The sequence below is a fragment of the Octopus bimaculoides genome, chromosome 24 (assembly GCF_046866305.1).
Source record: "Octopus bimaculoides isolate indiv1 chromosome 24, ASM4686630v1, whole genome shotgun sequence".
Lineage (NCBI taxonomy): Eukaryota > Metazoa > Mollusca > Cephalopoda > Octopoda > Octopodidae > Octopus > Octopus bimaculoides.
Window position 1 is genome coordinate 35,183,969 of NC_142951.1, and position 23,927 is coordinate 35,207,895.

The following is a 23,927-nucleotide window of genomic DNA, read 5'->3' on the forward strand; positions in this document are numbered from 1 at the left end:
CTGAAACAAAAGAGTGAAAAAAAAATCAATCCTCTGGTTTCTCTACATCTCTTGTATCCATAACTTGCACTGGATACACTTTATAGAATTTCTACATACTGAGGAGGGCCATTTCCCTGAAAGGATTAGTAATTTCTTTGTTTTCTTACTCACTAGGGCATGGTCCTTACTAAATTAATTCTAAGGCCCTTTGTTTCCAGACCTTGCTCCCACACCTGATAATTTCTTCTCTAGTTCTGGTAGTGATTCAGCTATAAGAACAAAGTCATTAGTATAGAAGTGTTCCCAGGGGCAGCCAATTTTAAGTCCCTCTGTTATGGCTTGGAGGAGTATGGTGAGCAAGAAGTGGCTGAGAACTGATAAAAAAGGAAAAAAAAAAACATTAGAGTAAAGTTGGGGCTCTTGAAAGATGTGTCCTCAAAAAAAAAGTGACCCATCCTATCACTGCTGAGATGCTGGTAGAGTGGGATATAACTTAGTCACCCATATAGTTAACCAGGTTGTCCATGAGGGAGTCATATCCAATGGCTGCTGTAGCAGCATTATAGTCCACTACTACAAAGGTAAAGTGGTACCCTAGACAGAAATAATTACAAGGGAATCAAATTGCTGGACCAGGTGATGGAAGTTGCAGAAAAGGTCATTGCTCAATTAATTAGGGAGAAAGTTAGCATAGATGCCACGGCGAAGCACCACAGATGCTATCTTCCTGGTGAGGCAACTCCAGGAGAAATACCTGGCCAAAAATAAACCTCTGTTTCTGGCTTTTGACAGGGTTCCCCATTCCTTAATCTGGTGGGCAATTCAGAAGATAGGTGGAGATGAGTGGTTAGTGAGAGCTGTACAAGGATGCTGTTAGTAAGGTGAGAGTAGCCAGTGAGTATAGCAAAAAGTTTATTGTACAAGTAGGAGTCCACCAGGGGTAGGTTCTTAGCTCACTCTTCTTTATCGTGATCCTCCATGCTATAATTGAGGAATTTAAGACTAGCTGTTCCTGGGAGCTCCTCTATGCTGATGACCTTGTTGATATTATCGAATCAGTGCAATCTATGGGCACATAAGAGGTGCAGCGGTATCACTGGACAACTAATGGAAAAAGTAGTCTTTACATGTGACAAATGTACAGGAACATTAAACATCAGGAATGTACAAAAAAAATAGACTCCCTCGTATGTCAGGGGTATCTCTAGAAGTAATACGCTGTTTCTGTTACTTAGGCGACCAAGTTAGTAGTGGTTGAGGTTGTTCCAAAAGCATAGCTGCTAGAATGAAAATAGGCTGGGCAAAGTTCAGAGAGATAGTACGTCTGCCAATAATGAAGGGCCTCTCCCTCAGAATGAAAGGCTGAGTGTATGATGCCTGTGTATTGACAGTGATACTACATGGCAACGAGACACAGGCTGTGGCTACTTAAGATATGCAAAGATGTAAGCCAGTATGCTTCACTGGATGGGTAATGTCAGTGTGTATATATGACAGAGTGTAAGTGATTTGAGAGAAAAACTGGGTATGCATAACATAAGATGTAGTGTGCAAGTGAGAAAACTGCACATCAAGAGGTACTAATCCCTAATTGTAGAGGAAACATTTCGAAGGGATAAACCCAGAAAGATGTGGGAGAAAGTGGTGAGAAAGGATCTACAAATTTTGGGACTCACAGAGGACCGAAACTCATGGTAGTAAGCTGTGCTTGAAAAGATGCTTCAAGCTAAGTAAAAATATGGTTGACCTTACCTGCAGGGTTATCCGTTGCAACTCCCTCCAGCTGAGCATGTAAATGCTGGTGTCACGTAAAAAGCACCTCTACCATTGTTGTGTAAAAGCACCCAGTACACTCTGTAAAGTGGTTGCTGTTAAGAAGGGCATCTAGCTGTAGAAACTATGTCAAAATAGATTTGCAGCCTGATCAGCTTCTATCAAGCCCCACCCTACCCTAACAAACCAATCTATATCTCTTTCTTGTACTTCCTCTCTCATTCACTATGTGTAGATCTCCCACCCCAATCCTGTCCTCACACCTCTGCATCATTGCTATCCAGTAGCCCCTCCAACTATATATACCCAGGTCTTTTGCCACTTACTCGCACTCCCTTCACAATACCCTGTCACTTATATTATGGCATTTGAGGCTCAAGGGTATGCCCTGGCACTTACCACTATCTATATCTCTCTCTTCCTTTACTCAACCATCTCATTTATATTCTGATCCCCATTCCTTGTGAGTATGCCTGGCATTTTGCCACCATCTCCATCCTGCTGTCTCCCACTCTCTCTCTCTTTCTCCTGCACTTCCCTCAGGTTGGGCAACCGTGTATTTCCTTTGTGGTAGCACACCTGTTTCTGTCTTGATCCCTGATCTTTCTCTCTCCGGTCGGGTAACCTTGTACTTCCTCTACAGCAGGACACCTGTATCTGTCTCACTATAACCTTTTCATCATCACCTCCTCCCCTCTTAACAGTTTTTGTCTTGCAAGTACTTGGTGACCCTGTCAGTGCAGGTGCCACTTAAAGGTACCCAGTCCACACTGTAAAGTGATTGTTGTTCAGAAGGGCATCCAGCTGTAAAAACCTTCCCAAAACTGAACTCGCCTGTACTTCTGCCACATAAAGAGCACTAAGTCCACTCCGCTGAGTGGTTGGTGTTAGGAAGGGCATCCAGCTGTAAAAAGCCTGCCAAAACTGTTACAGAAGTCTGATGCAGGCTTCGACCTGGCCGGCTCTTGTGGTACCGACCACCTATGCTAACATGGAACACGGACGTTAAATGATGATGATGATGATGATGAATTGTATTCACTTGTAATTAAATGTAAGTTACGGTTGAAGCAAATCAATGAGGAAAGGTGCTCCAGATGAAGCCATCTCATCTTTTTTTTTTGTCAGATATATTGAATTTAGAACTACAATAACTGATTTGTCTTTTTTTAAGAAGATAATAGGTCATGATTTGTTTGCTATTTCTTGCCAGTCAATCAAATGTATGTGCACACTTAATAATTTCCACTGATTAGGGTTTTTTTTTCAAAAGTTTTTAAGCTCTTTTAGTACTATGATAACTTATTTTTGCAGTTGGATGTTGTGGTGGACAATATTGGTCGAGGAATGCTGTGGTGCCATCTGCATAAAGTAAGTTCTATTGCCATTTTGTCAATCAAATAGGACCACTTCTGTTTACCTGGAAAATGACTGGTTATAGCTTCAGAATGTTAACTTTTTATTGCTTTATTCATGATACCCCTCTATTGCAACAATTTGTTCATGGAGATGGAAGCTGCTACATAATATTTGATAAAAATGAAATTTACTTTTGATTAGGATAACAATCTATTACTGTAAATGTAACTGTATTAACAAAAAAATTGTAGTGGTGCCACCTCTTATTGTATGGTCACCTGCAACATCTGTGGTATCAATCATAAGCTTGCTAGCTACTGAGAATTAAATATCTTGGTGATAGATGCAGAACATAACTAGTGACAGGTTTGGAATATGTTGGTTGTCTAGTTCTTGAGTTGAAAACAATAGAGTATTGTAACAATGCTCTATTGTTTTCAAATCAATTCTTAATATTCTTGTTGATTAAAAATGTAAGCCACACCTTACACTATAACAGAAAACATAGATTATGCAACACATGATTTATTTATTATTATGATTATGGAAGGTTTGTCAGTACTTTCAGTTCAGACATGATACCTGAAAGGTTTTTGACTAATGACATACAGCACACATGGTATGCAATGTTATTCACAACAAACACTTTCTGTTATAACAAATACAGTATCTAACCGATTGTGGAAAATATTGTCTAATAACTTTGATATTAAACTTCTGTAGAATTTTAAAAGTATATATATATGTGAACCTTAAATTTAGGTCACACATTTTGAGCTGAGTCAATGATTACTAACTCTGGTTATATATATTTTTTTAAATGATTTGATCTGGAAGAAGAGGTTATACTAGTAACTTTCATAAACTGGCAAAGTTTATGTTCTTGAACAACTGCAGAAAAATGACAGAGAGAGATTGGAAATAGAAGTTAGTGTGGAGTGCAGGTAATTGAGTAGAGTGGATACTAAACCTGCTGGCAGGAGAAAAGCTTTTCTATAGGCAAGGTGACCCTTTTTTTTAGCACAGAGTCAAGAATGCCTGTTTGTGCAGCAGTTGCACCGTCTTAGATGTGGTCTTCCTTGAATCTTGCAGGGAGTTAGGAAGTTGCAGTGCGACATAGGAAAAAGACAACAAGAAGCAAAAGGGAGAAAGAAATACAGCAACCTTACCTTGTCGACCGTGGCGGGATAAGCGATCACTCCAGATCAAACCACGACTTCTACGCACGCTGTCTCTGCTCGAACTACCCACACGTGCTCCCTGTCCACGCATCTGCCTGTGGCCACTTCCGCCAGCCCCTGCAGTCTTCACTTCCGTTTGCTTCAAGAATCTGCAATCCTTCTCCACCAACACCACATGTAACACCACAGAAGTGTTAGGTGCTAAAGTAATGATTTTTCTTTTTTGTGGCCGTTACCAGTACCACCTGACTGGCCTTCATGCCGGTGGCACGTAAAAGCATCCACTACACTGAGTGGTTGGCATTAGGAAGGGCATCCAGCTGTAGAAACTCTGCCAAATCAGATTGGAGCCTGGTGTAGCCATCTGGTTTCACCAGTCCTCAGTCAAATCGTCCAACCCATGCTAGCATGGAAAGCGGACGTTAAACGATGATGATGATGATGATGACACTAAAGAGAAATATAAGTTTTGCTAAGTTGTGTATCATTGGCAATTGAGAAGTCAAGCTTCTGTTAAAGAGGTTGTGATTCATATATCAAAGTTTATCATGAAGATTATGCTAGAATGAGGAAAGAGTGGAAGAGAGGACTGGTTGTTGTTTAGAGATGACAAGTACATGAGGCAGAGTTGGAGCTTTCTACAACTAATAGTGTGATCAAAAGCAGCTTTTTCAGCATATACTGCAATTAGACAGAAAGCTCCTGGCCCAAGAGAAGAATGGATCTCATAGGCAGGTAGTTTAACTACAAAATTTTTTTTGTCAATGTTGGATGATTCACTGAGGTTAACTGCAGTAACATAGTTTGTCCTAAATTTCTCAGAATTGAGGGCCAGAAACCATACTACTTGTCATTGAGACTGGAAACAGCAATTCTTAACAATTTTTCTTCCAAAATTTGAAATATTTGAAGTAAGAGCGTTAGGCTGATAGTTAACATAATCGAAGAGATGTTACTGAACATGGTGAAGTGGAGAAGGACAGCTTCTTTTAAGAAAATATATCTCTATGTAGTGCAAGAGTGGGATGAAAAATGATTAGCAAATGTAGGGTTGAAAGAGTTCAGTGAGTAGATGTACTTAGAGGAGTAGAGAAGAGAGCCTTTGACTCGAAGTTACTGGTATCCATATCACATGAATACGAAAGGGAGTGAAATGTACATATTTACAGACATCACATTTCAGAGTGAAATCTTAATAGAAAGAGTAGCCTGGATTGCAGAGAGAGGAACAAAATGTGTGGTTTGCAAAATGGTAGGAAGTGATATATGGGTCCACAAGTGTTTCACACTTAGCTTTGTGATTTAGACATATTCAATTTTGGTTAAGTATGATTAAAGAGAGAAAGTGGTGAAAAACCTGGGTATATATAGTTTCGGAATGGGGGGGGGGCTACCAGATAACGATGATAAACAGGATGGGGCCGAGAGGACAGGATTGGAGAGTGAGAGCTAGGCATAGAGTATGAAGGAGGAAGTGAGAGAAAGAGATGTGGAGATGTAGATTAGTTGGTTGATATAGGGTGAGGGAAAAGTTTTCTTGTTATGTATAGGTGGAACACACAGGTCGTGAGCTAGCAAATAGCAATAGTACAGCGAGGCAGGGCGTGTGGGATGAACACATAGGTCAGGGGTAAGCGGAGTGTAATGATACAGTGGCACAGGGTCAAGAGGACAGGATCAGGCAGTGGGAGGTAAGCATAGGGCATGAAGCAGAAATGTGAGGAAGAGAAATGTGGAGATGTAGTTTGGTTTGTTGTGGTAGAGTTTGTGGGAAGTTTTCTTAAGTGTGGCTGGGGCACGGTGCTTTTAGGACTCAGTTTTGCTGGCGTAGGCAGGTCTTCTCCAGAGCTTCATATCACCAGGCATCTCAGTCCATTGTCATTTTCTCTGTGAGACCCAATTTCCTGAGATCAGTCCTTACCACTTTGTCCCATGTCTTCCTGAGTCTCCCTCTTCCACTTTCAGTGATTGGCACTTCTTTATGCAGGTGTCATTCATACGCATCACATCCCAACCAACATAGTCTTCTCTCTAGTCTTAGATTTTGTCAGAATCATGCAAGCATAGAAAAGTGTATGTTAAATTAATGATGATATTGAAGGATATTTTTGTCCAGCTATACAAATAATTAACATTAAAATAAATCGCACCAATCCATTTAATGACAATTCTTTTTAAATGTAATTTGTCTACACCTGTTTTGCACATGTTGTAAGCCACCTAATTGCTTGCACTACCTGATCGTCACAGCCTCTATAACTGTGTCATCAAAAATGTTATTAGTAAATTAGCAACAATTTCCTTTGTTTTTCCAGTATCTTTACTTGGTATCAGCTGTGGAATGGTTAACATTAGTGTGTACCCACTGTAGAGGGCCAGACTGGAAGGTTCTCCAGAAAAAACATCCTTGGATTATAGAAAGAGTTATGGACAAAGGTAATTTCGATGTTGGATAAATGTTGTTATGATATGAATGGAATTTAAACAAAAGAAATTAAGGTATTGAAGTTAATTAATACAGGCTATGGAAACAAGAGATGGTTGTATGGTGTAGTGGAGAAAATGGGAGTCTGTTGTTAAACAAAGCTAGAAGGTAAACTTTGCAAAGTTCAATTAACATCACAGGGAAATAAAACCATCTGTTGAAGATACAGTGCAGCTGTGGTAAGGATAGTAAACTGGCTTTTTGAAAGAAGTGGAGTGGATAGGAAAGAAAAGAGAGAGAACAAGGCATAATCTATTTTGCTTTCAGGGTTAGGCTTATAATTATTTATACACTGATAGAGATCTATATCACTCCTTTTTGAAATTTTAGACACAATAGCTAAATTAGAAAGATAAAAAATAAAAGCAAGATTTAAATTGTATTTCAAAGGCTAAGAAAATCATGTACTATATCCATAATGGCTACGCATTATGAAAGTTTAATTTTAACTTTCGTCAGTATAAAATCATCTCTCCTCAACCTTTCTATTATATTATACAATATAGTGATTCTGCTATCACTATTTTATCAAGAAATGTCTTTTGTTCATTGACAAGGTGTAATACAAGGCAACTATAATTGGAATTATTGCCTATATATATATATATCATGCTTCATTCATGATTCAACAGCCATGAGATGATTGAATCCATCATTTCAGGCAAATCCATAACCAAAAATCTATGCCTCAAATAATTTGCAAAGTTTTACTGCAGTTGTCTAGGCAAGAAAACATAAAAATGGCCTACAAACAATAGGGAATCTTGCCCACTGTGCAAAACTGGGTGATATTTATTCAATAGTGTAAAAGACATTTTTGTGCATCATATCGCCCCGACCCTTCTACCCCTTGCCAAAAACATCTCTACCAACTTTGGGGAGTCCTTTTCCTATCTTCTTTCTATGGGGAAATACTCCATACTTTTAGTCTATTTTCTTCAAATCTACCCCTTTACATTCCATCATGCATAGACACAGTAAGTGTGGAAACATATGTTTCAAATTAACAAAGCTACTTTCCCTTTTATCACATTTCATTCAGCCCTTGCAAAACTACAATGCCCATTCCTCCCTACCAAGGACATTGACCCTCTAGAATCTTTTACATACAAGTGTTGACCAACAGCAATTTAAATGAGACATTAATGGCATCGACCTTATCAGTCCTTTCCCTCAGATTCCATACAAAAAAAAAAAAGAAAATTAATAGTTCAAACCCTTGTAGCAACTTTGTCATGGATATAATAGATGCTACATGAATGCAAGCATATGGCAGGACTCTGTACATGTTTACTTGGTTTATCTGAAGAAACAATGAAATGGTACCTTCAATCAGGGTTGATTGGGGGGATAAAGAGTAACAGTTGCACATATGATACAAAAACAATGCTCTCTTGCTTCAGTAATAGTTGTCTAATTTGACCTTACATGTTTTTTTTTTTTCCTCATATCTTTCTACAGGATTCAAAACTCCAGCAGGAGTATTTACCATAGCAGGTCTGCATGTTTTCCCCATTCTGCTCTATGCCCAAAAACAAAAGTTACTCAGGACAATATTAGGCATGTCTGTTTCTCAGGAAATGGTTCTTATCATCTTCTTTATGTCTGGCCGTCTTCTCTGTCTTATAGTTGAGGTAAGGGATAACTGATACACTTTTCAAACTTTTAGCTAATTTTTACTTCTATGATATCAAACTGACTTCATGTTGACATGTAAAATGCTGAACTTTGAACAAACTGCACCATCCCACTGGGCTATCATCAAAAATTCAAAATATGACTACTTGAAGATGATACTGCCCTGCCATAAAGTAAAAGGATTGCTGGATAGAGAGGATTATTTTTAATTTGGTAACTCTAGTCAATGCAAATTTCATGATCCTGCACACATCATATCTTGAATCCCAGACAATGACATTTGAAGAGGAAAGCTAGAAACTATCCTCACCACTAATTGCGAAATGAGTGGTTAAAGTCCCCTAAATTTGTTTTAGACTTGAATGCATTTTCCACAAAAGATTTTTAATCTTACATGAAAGTCAAGTGTAACAGTCATCTAATCATTTTTGAAGCCTTAGAGGAGATGTCTATGTTTCTGGGCCTTATAAGAGAACAAACGATAATGATTTTTAAATCACAGACTCAAACCAAATGTCTAAATAGTGGTCAGTTTGCTACAAGTTGATCACTGTCTTCTGCTGAGAATATGTTTATCTGCAATTGAAATTACACGAATCTAATTATTTAAAATATACAAGTGAGCACAGCCATAACACTGGATAGTCGAGGGAGATATGACTGGGTTCACTTCCTCTCCATGTTGAAGGTAGATGGAACACTTCAGGAAATAACAGTAAAACTGTTGACACTAAAAATTTATGATAGTGAATTGATCTTTCCATCTCATTTAACCTGATGCTATATTACATTATGGTCTTGATTTCCTTTCAGCTCTATTTCATTTACCAGCATGTGGAGCAGCTTTGTAGAGGCAAACCATACACTGGATCTAAACAAACTCATTGATAATGAGTTGTGGCAGCAACAGCATATTTCTTATCAAGTTATTTACAGGCTTTCCTATCGGCTGAGATGGAATAAAGAGAATTATGGACATTATCAACAACAGCATGCAAGAGGGATGGTATAGACATGAAGAATGATAGCTGGGTGAAACTGCAACTATAAAAGAGCACTAAAGATGGGAGAAATCTCAAAGAAACTGAGCCTACTGATAGACCAACAAAATAGAGAAGCTGTGTTGAAAATGACCTGTCCAACTCTTGGCAACATGTAAAAAAAAAAAAGCTAAAAGTATATATATGTGAGTTCGTAATGTTCTACAATACATTTCTTTAAACACATTCATTATTTTCTCTACTTTTGTCATATTTTCATTGTCAAATATTTAAGAAAGGATTGAATCATATGGACCTTTACTTCTCTTTCACAATTAAAGAAAAAGTAATTTTGATATTGTGATTCTTTTCCTTTCTACAAAGGAAACAGAAACCCCATATAAAAAGAGAGAAAGTAGACTAAGAGCCTTTCTGCATCAGAATTGTTCTAATACTGACTTTGTCACCTGTTTGCAGAGGTCCACCTGTTTCCAAGCAAGAAAATATTTCATTAATGTCAGGCATTTTAAGAAAGTAAAGTACACTATTTGTGGAAAATGATAATGTTAAAAGGTATTGAGTCTTCTGTAAGTAATTTAGTTACAACAGGATTAACTGTAGAGTGCTATATAAGACTAAATGTGATAGGAGGAGGAAAAGTTGTTCTGGAATTTAAAATATTTATGTGCTAAAGTAGGCCAAAAAATTGGTTTTAATCTTTTTAAATAATCTAAAAAGGAACATAAGTTAATGGTACAGTCTGTCAGACAAATTAAGACTGTAACCAACAATTAAGTGTCAAATGTATGAGAAAGGTGGGACTGAAAGACAGAAGAGTAAAGTAATTATCAGAGAAAAGAAAGTGTATAAGAATATGCAACATAGTAAAGAGTAAGTAGACTGCATCATTGTTGTAAATGGCTAAAAATGAAGTGTTATGTACCATTAGTTACCATGCAAAAGAAAAAATTTGATGACAAAATAATTTCTCAAGACACAAAGTATTATTGTTTATTTGAAGGAGTCTAGTCAGTTGATTCTCCAGTTACTTTATCACATATATATATATATATATATATATATATATATATATATGTCAGCATGAACTAGAAATGGTTAATATAAATAACACTGTAAACTTTGTCTATTTCTTTATTAAATGCTCTAGTTAACCTTCAAGTTGACTCCATATTGCTGAAATGGAAAGCTGTGTGTGTGTGTGTTTATGAAGGGCAAATTGTTAATTTCTGTTGTGTAAATTTAAATCTAGGAGTGTGTGTGTGTGTATCTCTGTGTTTTGATTTCTTTCCTTATGGCAATAACAACAAGAAAACTGTGGAACGAAAGTGTGTTGAGGTGGGGATGGAACATAATCAGAATGTTGGTAGTTGGGAGTGTGTCCAATGATGGATGTAGTCAATACTACAACAGCTACTGACAGACACTATTTCACACCAGTCATCATCACCACCTAATTCTACAACACTTTTGCCTTCTTACTGCATACATACTGGAAATGTATAATAAATACGTACACGCTAGCATACATTCAATTGTGCAAACATATAGAAACTCCAGATACACTTGCATGTGTGTGTGTGTGTGTGTGTGTGTGTGTGTGTGTGTGCATACTGTACATCGACAAACACCTTGAACCAAAAATACACCGGATAGATCTTTTTCATATACTTGAAGGAGTATAAATATACATTAACACACAAACATAATAGTAAATAGATGATTGTTCTTACAATAAGTATTCCAGTTGTTTGAGTTAGTGAACTACCACTCATTGAATCATAATATAAATGGCTGAGTATTCCAGAGACACTTGTACCCTTAATATAATTCTCAGGCAGAATCAATTTACAGAGTTGACACTTTGAATTACTAGCATGGTCCATCCGATGGGCTCCTACAGTTTCTGTCTATCCAATTTCTTGCACAAGGCTTGAATTGATCCAAGGCTATAGTAAAAGACGCTTGATACCATGCAGTTGGATCAAACCCATACACACACCAGCTTTGTACATATACACTAACACATAAACATATACATTCATACTACAATGTTGAATATCATATCCCACAGCAGCCTGCCAAAGGCAAGGCATAAGATATGATGGGGTGATGAGGGCTTGGTGAAGGTTATGATCAGTTGGTAGAAATCCAAGAATGTATCGGCTGCTGACCAATACCATGTGCAGCCACTGCATCTATCTCTGGTTGTCTTCATCCCACATGCCATTGTAGGCATAATCTGCTTTGTTGTGCATGATCAACTTGTTTTCGACAAAGTAAAAACTATCCGATCTCGTGTCATATGGACTTCGAATCATATCTTCAACTGAAAATAGAAAACAAGGTTTTAAGTACAAAGATAACTTTAAAAAAAACCCCAGAAACTTCATGACATTTCATCACACATGATACTTTTTAAGATTTATTAAGATATCACAAAGATATGCTTTAATCTATAAATACTAATTTCATAAAAAAAGATGGCGATAAAATTAGTGCCAATATTAAAGTTTAGGCTTCACTCATGAGTTCATAATAATAATATTGGCAGTTATCTCCCATACATCCCAAAATAATTTAATCAATCACTACTGTTCTTTTTCCTTACCAAATTATTTCTATTTTTTTTTTTTTTTAATGCTTTTGCATGAAGTATATTAACAATTCTTTGCCTTAAAATCTGGCCTCTACACAATAAGTCATCGTCAACATTATTTAACATCCATGATGGTAGGGGTTAGATACTTTGACAGGATACAGTGAGCTCTAATGTCCACTTTGGCATGATTTCTACAGCTAGATGCCAACCTTATTAAAGGGTATATTGGGGGCTTTTCTTGTAGTACTAGTACTTCTGGGGTCACCAAATAGCTCTCAAGACAAAAAGGCCACCTCAACTGAGTGTAGTGGCTTTATGTTAGGCGTTGAGAAGCTAAAGGGGCATGAACAGGTGTCTTGCTGCAGAGAAGAAACATTGTTACCCCATTTTATATAAGGATAGGAGTAACTGGAAAGAAAGATGAAGATGATGTTGACATGTTAGGGCTTACTCTCAAGGTACAAGAAGGTGAATATGACAGAAAATAGGGACAGGGTGGGTTCACAAGGATGGAGGTGTGTGGTCGATGGTAACCACAAATTAGTAAGGGATGTTGATAAGTGGAAGTACAGAAAAGATGAAGTAGTAGTAAAATAAAACTAGATGGCTGAAAAATAGGGGAATGGTGGGTGGGTAAAGAAAGGGTGTAGGGAAAGAGAGAGACAGACAGATAGTTTATCTGTGTGAAGGTAGGTATAGTGAGTGACAGAGGTGAAGGCAAGGGTTAGTCAATGGCAGTCATAAAATGTAGCTTAGAGGAGATAATTGGTGATCAGTGGAAAGGGATGATATTGAGGGTTGGATATCAAATGATGGATAACTGGTAGCACAAAACGGGATGAAATATGTGCTGTGAAAACTGATAGCAACTGAAATACAAGAAGTTGCACAAGGCATAAATCACATCATTCCCATGGTCTGTTCTGTGAGCTTTTACAAATATGTCATACATCTACCACAACTGACAGCAGAAAAAGAGAATTCTTAGTTATATGAGCCAGAAGCACTACTGAGAAAGGACACCAACAGCAGAATGTTGCAGATGACTCTTCTTGACCCATAACTCTGAAGTTAAGATTTTAACCAAGGTGTTAACACAGGCATTAAAATTTGTTGTCAGTGAAGTACAGATGTGCACGACTCCTAACATCTGTCAATGACAACTTCTGCCTCATGCAGTACATCATACAGAGAGCTAGGAATAAAGCTAGCATCTGAGCAGATCTAATCAACCTGGATAACTTAAAAAGCATTTTGATAGGGTTTAGCTCTGTTTTCAGAGGCTGTATCTCTTGGAGCTATTTCTCATAGTTTACTCCATTAGTTAAACTGCACAGAATCTGGTTCAATCATGGGCAGACGGGAACTGGAATGATGTTCTGGTTATTGTTTGTATTAGGCTAGTCTGGGTAGAAATTTATGATAAATTGCCGGTAGGTATTGTATTTGCAATAAACAGATTTATTTAATTGTTATAAGATGTGTACTTAACAATATATTTGCAGTGAAAATAAAAGTAACTGGTTATGTCGAAACGCTGTCACAATATTATACAGATTGAATTAAATTGCTTAGTATAAGAGATGGAGACAAAGTAGTACTTACTTTCATAGTCTGAGAGAGCTGGGAATTCATAGATATGTTCACAAGTGTTTACACTACTAGGAATGCAGAAACCAAAATGAAAATCAAAACTTTTCAGTAGCTTTTCCCGGAAATAGTGACGCTCAATCATTCGAAAATCTTTCACTGGTTTGTTGCCAACAACAAATTCTACACTATAAGAGAAAACAAAAAGACATAATTTCTTGTTTTTTTATCTCATATTAACATGACATTAACAATTTGGCTGAAGTCAAAGGCTGAAGCTCTGTTAAAAGTCATTGAACGAAATTACGAAGGTGTTTCTTTGTTTTTCACATCACAATCGATTTATTGTTAGCTCTACTGATTTTCAGATTTTTTCTTCAAAAGCAAATTATATATACATATATATTTTTTTTTTCTACTAGCTGCACAAATATGGTATACTGTCAAATCTTGCTCACACTAACTACATAGTTTAGGGTTCAATCCCACTTCATGACCTCAACAAGTGTCTTCCACTAAACCCCAGATTGACCTAAGCTGCCAGTGAATCAACTTGGTAGATGGAAAATGAAAGAAGCTTATTGTGTGTGTGTGTGTGTATATATATATATATATATATATATAACAGCGCTATAGTTAGCTTGAAGCATTGTAGTACATAATTAGAAAATGAAAGAAAAGGGAAATAAAGAACACTTCCTAACAATGCAGAAAGTTTAACAAAAAAACCTTTACATTTCATTATTTTATTTAAACTGCTTGGTGTTTGGGTTAGCAGCAGCAACTCTCCAACTGTTGGTTAGGGTTGTTGTGATATTTTCATGCAGTGGTGGTGGTGGCATATGTTATGTTGTTAGTTGTAGTCACAGTGATGTATTCATAGGAACCTCTGACCCATCTCCAATCAAATATTGATTTTGGGGTTGAAGTGATGGATCAGTATAACTTCTTTGAATGAAGATTTTCTGTGTTCCTCTCTGATGCTAGAATGGAGGTGTTTATCCCTTTGGTGGTGTTGCCACATTTGGTGAAGTCCATTTGCGCTATCCTGGGCAGACATACCAATTCCTTCTCACCCAACCTTTCTAGGACACAAATCACCACATTACACAGCACACATATAACAATTTAGTGTTCCAATACCTTAATAACAACATGTTTACTAAAGTCAATGGAGTCACAGTGACTGTACTCGAGGAGCTGATCTACAACACCTGGACCAACATCTGTAACCAGTGTGGATCAAAAGGAACTTCACCACATGCAATAGTAGGATGCTTACATTTTACCCTCTTAACAAGGCACATAAACAGTAACTTGACCTCCACATCAGACCCATAGTTTCTGGCATAGAGGGGCCATTTTACAAAATCATGTACCTCCTGTCCAGAATTCTCAGACCCCCCCACCACTGTCAACTTTCCTGGGTTATGTGAACAGCCTGGATGAGGTAATACAATGACAGCACTGTCTTGAACCCGACACCCTCAAATGCAACAGATATACCTTCAGCTTAGATGTGGTCTCACCATACACATCAGTTCCTACCTTTCCTATGGATGATCTGATCCTTAGACTTACACTGTTTTGGACTTACCTCCTCTTCTGGCATCCACCAGCTATTGTTAGTGATAGTTGGCAACATGTATAAACAGTGTCCAGGCCTGCCTATAGAGTCCAGTCTCCCAGGCCTGCTCACTGTTACTTAGACTAGCTGAAGTGTAGGACACTCAGTACCTGCCTCTCATGCACCTTCTTCACCAAGTATATGGATGACATCCTCATGCTCACTCCATCACATGAGGATGCCTCCACAATACTAAGGAATTTCAATAAGATGGACCAACACATTAACTTCATCATAGAACATCCAAACAGCGATGGCTTCCTCTCTTTGCTTGACTATCAGCTAAACATCACAGACAAGGGAAAAATTGATGTGGTGTTCTACTGAAAATCAGCCTGCTATGACATTCTCATCCACTACCAGTTGGCCTTCCCCATCAGGATTAAAATAAGCTACATACATAACAAGATGGCCTGGATACACAGAAGATGCAATGACACACGTTGTTCAGTTCCTAAAAGTACTTGAGACCAAGAGATATCCGATGTCTGTTGTTAACTCTATATGTGAATACAAGCCAAATAAATGTGGAAAGAAGATCTCTAAGATTTGCTTCTTAAAGATACCCCACTTTCATGAGGACCACCACAAGATCATCTGTAGGGAGGGCCTTGACATCCTACAGGACCATCACTATGTAAACACCTATCAACAAGGCAGTCACATGCAGAACAACAACCTTTAACATGTGTCAACACACATAGTGTACCATATGCAACAAGTATTACATCAGTAGCACAGTCCAACCGCTCCATGCCTGAGGAAAGGAGCACCGCACTAGATGCATTTTCCTTCCAGAAGCACTTAACCAAAGAGACAGAAACCTCCATTCTAGCCTTGAAGAGGAACACAAGACGTCTTAATATCAAAAAAGCTAAATTGATCTACTGCCTCAACTTGAAAAACCAATAGTCAATTGGAGATCAGCCAGTGGCTCCTATGAATACATCATATTAAATCTGACCAACATCAGAAAATCTGCCATTAATACCACCTACCACCACGTGAAAATATGTCACAGCAACCGTGACCAACAATTGCAAAGTTGTTGCTGCTGTTGCTGCAAACCCAAACACCAAGCAATTTAAATAAAATAATGAAATCGATGTAACTAGACATTTCTTGGATTGCCTCCTTCTGAAGACGGGCACTTGGGCCTGAAATATAAAGGGTTTTGTAAAACTTTCTGCATAGTTAGAAGTTTTTTTTTTTTTTTTTCTACATTTTGTGTGTGAGATCATCATCTTTATTTTAATATCCACTTTCCCTTGATTAGATGAGTCAGATGTCCTGCTAGATGTCCTTCTGGTTGCTAACTATCACCTGTTTCCAAATAAAGTAATATTTTCCCTGCAGCCAGACATGTTATGATGGAGTATTGCAAATAAACACTATCTGTATCAGTATAACACTCAATTACAGTTCTATTGTGATGTCAAGGCAAGGAGATACAAACACACGCATTTTTCTACTTGTTTTAGTTACTGGATTTTAGCCATGCTGTGGAACCATTTTGAAGAATTGAATTGATCACATCAATAACAGCCCAATGATGGTGATGATGATGTGTGTGTGTGTGTGTGTATATATATATATATATATATATATATATATATATGGCATCATCCAAGTGTGGCTGATGCCAGTACCCCCTGACTGGCTCCCATGCTGGTGGCATGTAAAAAGCACTATCCGAATGTGCTGGTGGCACGTAAAAAGCACCCACTACACTCTTGGAGTGGTTAGTATAAGGAAGGACATCCAGCTGTAGAAACATTTCCTGATCAGATTGGACCCTGGTGCAGCCGCTGGCTCTACAAACCTCAGTCAAATCATCCAACCCATGCCAGCATAGAAAACGGATATTAAACGATGATGATGATGATGAAATCAGAGGAACTAGTGTGTAGTTTATTAATAGTTTATATTATGATGGGAAACAACTGTACTGAGACCAGTCTTATTTGTGCTGATCTAAGACAGACTGAATAAGGTGTAGGTGGTAGCAATTCGTAGAACACAATGTACTTTCTCAGATTTTCAAGTTCACATCCAAGTGGATTTTTACCACAGTCATTATCTTCCAGATATATCAAACAGGCATAAGTAGTATACAAGGATCCATTCATTCAACTATAGCCTCAATATTTATTAACTGGTTTTGACTCTAATGTTAGCTTAGTTGATAAGTTCAATGAAAATTATATATCTTGTCATAGAAGTAAAACATCCATAACCAATACTTCCAACTCGCTTGCTTCTTCTCATTCACATTGTTCCCAACTTTCATGCTTTGTACCAACTAAAACATCTGATCCTGCTTTCAAGAATGTTGGCTCTCCAGCAAACCCCAGCAGCAAATATTTTTGTTTAGCAGCCATTAATATTCGAAAGGAAACGTTAACTGTATTTATGCCAGTTCACAAATGTTATGAGTATAGCCCTTTTCCTCCAGTGAAAATAGGAAAAAAAAAAACTTTTGAGTTAGAAAAAACAGTTCCCTCGGTGACTCACCTAAGTCAAAATTATCACAAACTATCACACACACACTGAGTAAACTTAAAGTAAGTAAAATGATGGCAAAAACAAAGCATAATGAACCATATTTATGACTAATATGAAATTAGTTACAATACAGATAGTCTATGACTATGGCAACAACAATAATATATATATTATTAAACTGTTGTTGATAAGCCCCCCCCCCCCACACACACACACATTAGCTCAGGTTATAGTAGACCTATAATCAAAGTATTTCAACCATGGCTATTTCATCTTTTTCCTATGCACAAACAAACCAGAAACCAGAATCATGGCTCTGATTACATTAAGATGATAGGATGTCATTTGAGGAAGATTTGGCTGCTATTTTTAGCACTTCGAGTTACTACCTACAGGATCCCATGTTGGCTTGACATTAGCAGGTAGTTTGCTAATAGCAACAAACTGTTTTATTAATGCAGTACTTAGCAACAGTGAGAATGGCATGATGCTGCATTTATATTATGTAGACACAACTGATGAATAACCAAAATCAATAGTGAGCGTCTGTAGTGAAACAACTTGTTTTGAATGATGTCGAAGAGTGAGCAAAGATAGAGATTTGGTGTATTCACACAACAGACGACAGTTACTTGAGGATACACATGTAAAATAGGAGTTATACTAAGCATTCAGTATAGAATTTAAATGGAGTAAGGAATAGAAATAAAATATGTTAATAAAAGATGCATACAAGCAATATTCAGTTGAACAAATTTAACAAGAGTACTTGGAAAATTGCTGCCATTACCAGTGTCACCACCACCACCAAGAGCTTTTATGTTAGCTATAGTCTGAACTCCTGCTACATGAAACCTATCACAAATTAGCAACTGTAGCAATTTAGTTTATTCCAGTGAACATATTTCATAAGTTTAAATGCTAAAGTTGAAGGAAGGCTCAATATAACAGATATTTGTAGATGTGTTAAAAGAAATAATGGTGGAGAGTATTACAGTTTGTGAACTACTTTAATATACTGAGTCATTCCATAAATGATGTGTTCTTTTTTATACTTCTTTTATTTCTCAAAATTAAGATAAAGTTCTTTTTTAATCTGAAATATACTCTCCATCATTTTCTACAATGCTCTTCCATCTATCTTGTAGACTTGCAAGGCCCCTTTTCTAAAATTCACTTGTCCGTGATGAAAAATACTCCTCCAGTATTGTTCTGACCTTGTCTACAGAATTCAGATTTTTTTCTATCCAAATGATTTTGATGACTGCAGAATAAATGATAATGAGATGGGGTAATTAATGTCTGGCAAATATGGTGGATGGGGCATCGTTTCCCATTAAAACTGCTCCAGCCTTTGGAATGTCATCCTTGCTGTATGTGGCTGAGCATTATCCTGATGGAAGAACACCTTTCGTCTTGAAACCACAGATGGTCGTTTTTCTTCTGGCACTGACTTAAGCTGTTCAAGCTGCTTACAGTAGATCTCCTTTGTTATCATTTGGTTTGGGTTTAAAAGTCCAAAGTGAGGTAAGCCTTTCATATCCTACCAAACAGATAACAACACTTTACGTGATTGAAGATCTTCTTTAACCTGGGTTGCCGGTGTTTCTCCTTTCCTCTGTCTTCAGCGCTTGACATTTTTATAGAGAACCCATTTCTCATCACCAGTCACTATTCAGTCCAAAAAAGGTTCATTCGTGAGATGAGACAGCAAAGAAAAGGGCACATTCACTCTCTGCATGCAATTAGACTCAGAAAGTCTGTGAGGAACCCATTGACCCAATTTGCTGACTTTTCCAATGCCATTCAGGTGTCGATGAATGGTTGAATGAGCAAATCCAAGCCTCTCTGCTAGTTCCTCAACAATTACGATGGGATTTTGTTCCACCAGGGTTTGCAGGACATCTTCATTGAGATCTACAGATCTTCCATATGTGGCTCGTCTTCTAAATAGTAGTTTCTGGCTCAAACTACTGGAATCATTGTTGACACTGGCTTATGCTTATTCTCTCATCCCCATATACTGCATTAATATTCCTTGCACTTTCTGTTGCATTGTTGCCTTTATTGAACTCATAAAGCAAAATATGCCAAATATGCACCTTTGTCACTTCCATTATAACTTTGAGAAAATAACTGTTAATATCAAACTGCACTCTTCAAAACTTGCACTAAGAATAAGTACAAGGTAAATATACTTCCTGCTTTTATAGCAAGTTGATGCAAGTAGTTTATCCTCAGTATTTATGGGATGACCCAATAAAATGTAGAAAAGTTAAAAAAGCAGTAAGGAGGGCCTAGGCTAAGAAGATGCAAGAGAGGGACCAGTACTGAAGTTAAAAGCACAATTTAGAAAACAAAGGTAATTGGAGCATCAGGGTTAATTGTTGAGAGGCTGAAAACATCTAGCAAACAGGTCATATGATCGTCACTCAGATAGTAAAGGAAGTTGTCTGCTTAATGACTGGTGTAGCAGAGGCAATGTACTGGGGTGAGACAACTATAGAGGTTTCAAACGGATGGTTTTTGTTATCTTGTGACCTAATTAGGAGAGGATGTGGGTGTTCTGAGCAAAGTAATAAGAGTAAGAATGGCGCAGAAGTTCAGGGATCTGTTACTTTTACTTGTAACAAAGGGTTTCTTATTCAGATTGATGAAAAGATTGTATGACAACTATGTATAAAACAAATGCGTCTACTTTGCTGGGCATGTAATATGCACAGATGGCTGAGCAGAAATGAGTTAAGAAAAAAAGCTGAATGTAAGAATCAAATGCTGTGTGCAAGAGAAAAGTATGCTGGTATAGGCACACAATACTTATGGAAGATGTTTAAGGAAATGCCAAGCTCTTGAAATGGGTGAAACCTATGGAAAACAAAGACCTAGCAAGGGATAGTGCTGAAGATTCCAAAATGGTGAACCTCACAAAGGAGGTGACAAAGAACTATGGTAAGTGGCAATGCATGCTGCTAAAGAAAACTTGGTCACAGGTGCAAGAATAACAAAACTGTAGTTAAAATAATGGTGACAGAAGTTGAGATGATATGGGTTTCTCACTCATTATACTCTTGTTAAATCCCATTCTACTGCCCTAACCATTACGGTCCCATCTACCACCATGCATCCCATTTATTATATCATGCTGCTGGTGTAATGGAGGATGGCATTTGATATGTCCATATTCAATCCCTCTTCCATCACACATCTATTTCTTTACTTCCACCATCACCCCAATACTACTCTACTCCTTCTACCAACACACCTCTATTACTCTACCCTTTTTTTTTTCCACCATGACACTTGTTTTATGAGGGATAGTTTTGAATCTTTGAACTGTCTCTAGTATCTTCTACCATCACTTAATTTTTCTTCACATAACTCTTCATTGAAACCTACCAATCTCACATCATCCATCTCCATATCTAACCATAACTCTATCATTCATCTTTATTGCTTCCTCATCACTCATACTTTATGTAAGCATTTTACCAATAACATCTAGCTATCATCATCCCTCTCTTCCATTTATCGAGTCCTTGTTACCCAATCACTGTTTTCCATCATCATATTCATACTCTCTACTCTTTCACACTCAAGAGTTTCTTACTCTCTTTTATTCATATGCTTGATCACACACATACCTTAACAAAAAAAGATTATTTAGAACAAAAGAACGAGGCATATTCTTTAGTGACGTTGCTTTAATAAAATGCACTGAATACACATTGTACAGTGGTTAATGAACCAATGAAGATAATGTGGAACAGAGAGAATTCTTCTGTTTCAAACTGAGGACATGACAACTTCTCTATTGCTAGTACACTCTGTACCTTTGTAAGTGATGCTGTTAGGAAAGACATCAAGTATAGAAACCATTCAAAAATAAGAATACATGAGTGAGACACAGTCCCCTAATTCCTCTAAGAGGACAATAACTCTGAACAATACCAACTCAGATTGTGACAATCCATCCAACGAAACTCGCAGGGAAACTGGACATAAGATGATGATGATGATGATGATATATAATCATTTGCAGACATTAACTTCCTACAAATACCTTTATAAACAATTTGATGAACTGTGGTAATATCAAGAGTTTTCTTGCAAGCAATTATGTTACATGCACATTTATAGAAGTGCTATCAGTTTTAACATTATTCTTACAAAAGCAATTTTACTTACGTTGCTCCAACAGTTTTCAGTCTTAAAAACTGTGGTGTGAAATGGTATCGTACAAACCTTCCAGCATTAGGGTCAACTTCTTCTCGATCTGGTGTCTTTTGAATTACATCTTCATCATCTTCTAGAAAAAAAAAAAAATTGAAAACAATACTGAAACAAAGGCAACCACTTCAGCACTAACAGAAATGCTGCCCCTGAAGGGAACCACTTCAGCACTAACAGAAATGCTGCCCCTGAAGGGAACCACTTCAGTTCATTCAAGAAATTCCAGGAAATTGGCAACTTGCTTCTACATTAAGTTCACCTGAACCAATAATCCTGATACAAAACACTGGATCACATAAAAGTTGACTGATGACACTGATATTGAAATAAATATTGTTTATGCATTTGATTTTAAATAATATTTGAAATTTCTGTTGAGTCAAGAAACATCAAGGCAAAAGTCCAGATAATATCCAGGTCATCATCTATAAGAAGAGTCCAATCTTCTACAAACATCTGTAACAACACCTATAAAGGAAGCAAACCAACAGTCTACAGCAAAGTCTTCAATTATTCCACTTCCTGCTGCAGAACTAGAGGAATTACACTTACTCTATTATCTACAACTCTATGTTCCTTAAAAGAATTTTTTTTCATATTGGTCACCATCTTACAATGTAAATAGAATCCCTTCTGCAAAGGTAGTTTATGATAACCACAAATTTTTGTCTTTAAAAGAATCACAGACCCTTAAAATTTTTAAGTAAAAGTACCAATTATATTTGTAGATTTCACAAAGGCATTTCTTTGAGGATAGCAAACTGATGGATGAAAAACAAGAGAGTGACATATTGTAGTGCTGGCTTTGCAATCAAAAAAAAAACAACAAAAAACCACGCTGAAAGGCCAAATGAGTTGCTCTCCAATGTCAATTACTGAATCATTAAATTTCACTTGCCTCTATTGTGTATGCATCTTCTCCTCTCAGTAAACATAAACTCTTCACTCAATGTAAGAAACTCTATTTTTTTTTCTACCAGAATCTTAGAAATGCCATTCTTTTCACACCAACTGAAGAAAATTATTATCCAATCTGGTGACTTTACATTTAGGGTAAGGGTTAGGGTTAGGGTTATGATCTACCATATAGCAAGTAGATAGTAGAGGGGTCTATGCAAATAGTTGAAGCTGGGTGTGTTTCATTAAAAATTCCTGATTTTTTAGTGGAAAGAGTTATCTGGGCCAACTCTTGATCAAAATAGGATCATTTCAGTGAAATTCAATAAGGGTTCATTGTGAAGATTCTCAGATTTTCTTCAAATTTACACCTTATATTAGTATCCATGAAAGAAGTAATTTCTGAAAATGTCAGCTCCATATCTGTTACCAATCAGATTTTATAGTCATTTAAAGTTTTTGGTAAATTCCCAAATCTTCAAAATATTGAATTACTTTTATTTTTAGGACCGCATCATTCCAAGTAGGTTTGGTACCATACCTTGGAAAGTGCATATACGACAGAGTGTAAGTGATTGGTGAGAGAAACTGGGTATACATAACATCAGATGTAGTATGCAAGAGAGAAGACTGTGCTGGTATGACCATGTAATACATATGAATGAGGACAGTTGCATCAAGGAAGGCTGATCCCTAATATTAGAGGGGACATGTAGAAAGGATAGACTCAGGAAGATGTGGGATGAAGTGGTGAGAAAGGATCTACAAACATTGGGACCCACAGAGGGGATGACAAAGTTATGGAGACCCCTGGCGGTTTGCCATGCATAGAAAGACATGTCAAATTAAGTAAAAGCATGGTTGCCTTTGCATAACAGGCTCTCATCCCTTGCGACCCTCTTCAGCTGAGTGTCCCTAATCTTGCAGGCTCCTAAGTGCTGGTGCCACATGAAAAGCACCCAGTACACTTTCTGTAAAGTGGTTGGCATTTAGAAGGGCATCCAGCCATAGAAACCATGTTTAAACAGACGTGAAGCCTGAACAGCCCTTCAGCTGGTCA

At 37.3% G+C, this 23,927-nt stretch overlaps 2 protein-coding genes across 6 annotated transcripts in view; one reads left to right on the plus strand and one right to left on the minus strand.

Annotated features, from left to right (window-relative positions):
• The window catches only part of LOC106872877 (uncharacterized), a 23,293-nt gene extending 13,649 nt beyond the window's left edge, over window positions 1-9,644 (plus strand). For 3 of the 4 annotated variants that reach the window (XM_014920026.3, XM_014920025.3, XM_014920028.3), the window contains 4 exons: window positions 3,070-3,126; window positions 6,611-6,731; window positions 8,242-8,414; window positions 9,232-9,644. In XM_014920026.3, the coding sequence (XP_014775512.1) occupies window positions 3,070-3,126; window positions 6,611-6,731; window positions 8,242-8,414; window positions 9,232-9,306 (426 nt within the window). In that variant the 3' untranslated portion in view covers window positions 9,307-9,644. The remainder of the gene's footprint in view (window positions 1-3,069; window positions 3,127-6,610; window positions 6,732-8,241; window positions 8,415-9,231) is intronic. The other variant, XM_014920027.3, reaches the window with a different exon arrangement.
• An 892-nt stretch (window positions 9,645-10,536) lies between these two features.
• Window positions 10,537-23,927, minus strand: part of LOC106872876 (protein unc-119 homolog B-A) — a 37,841-nt gene continuing 24,450 nt past the window's right edge. The window contains exons 3-5 of one of the 2 annotated variants that reach the window (XM_014920024.3): window positions 21,926-22,043; window positions 13,624-13,796; window positions 10,537-11,745 (exon numbers count right to left, since the gene is read on the minus strand). In XM_014920024.3, the coding sequence (XP_014775510.1) occupies window positions 11,615-11,745; window positions 13,624-13,796; window positions 21,926-22,043 (422 nt within the window). In that variant the 3' untranslated portion in view covers window positions 10,537-11,614. Of the gene's footprint in view, window positions 11,746-13,623; window positions 13,797-21,925; window positions 22,047-23,927 lie in introns of both variants that reach the window. The other variant, XM_014920023.3, reaches the window with a different exon arrangement.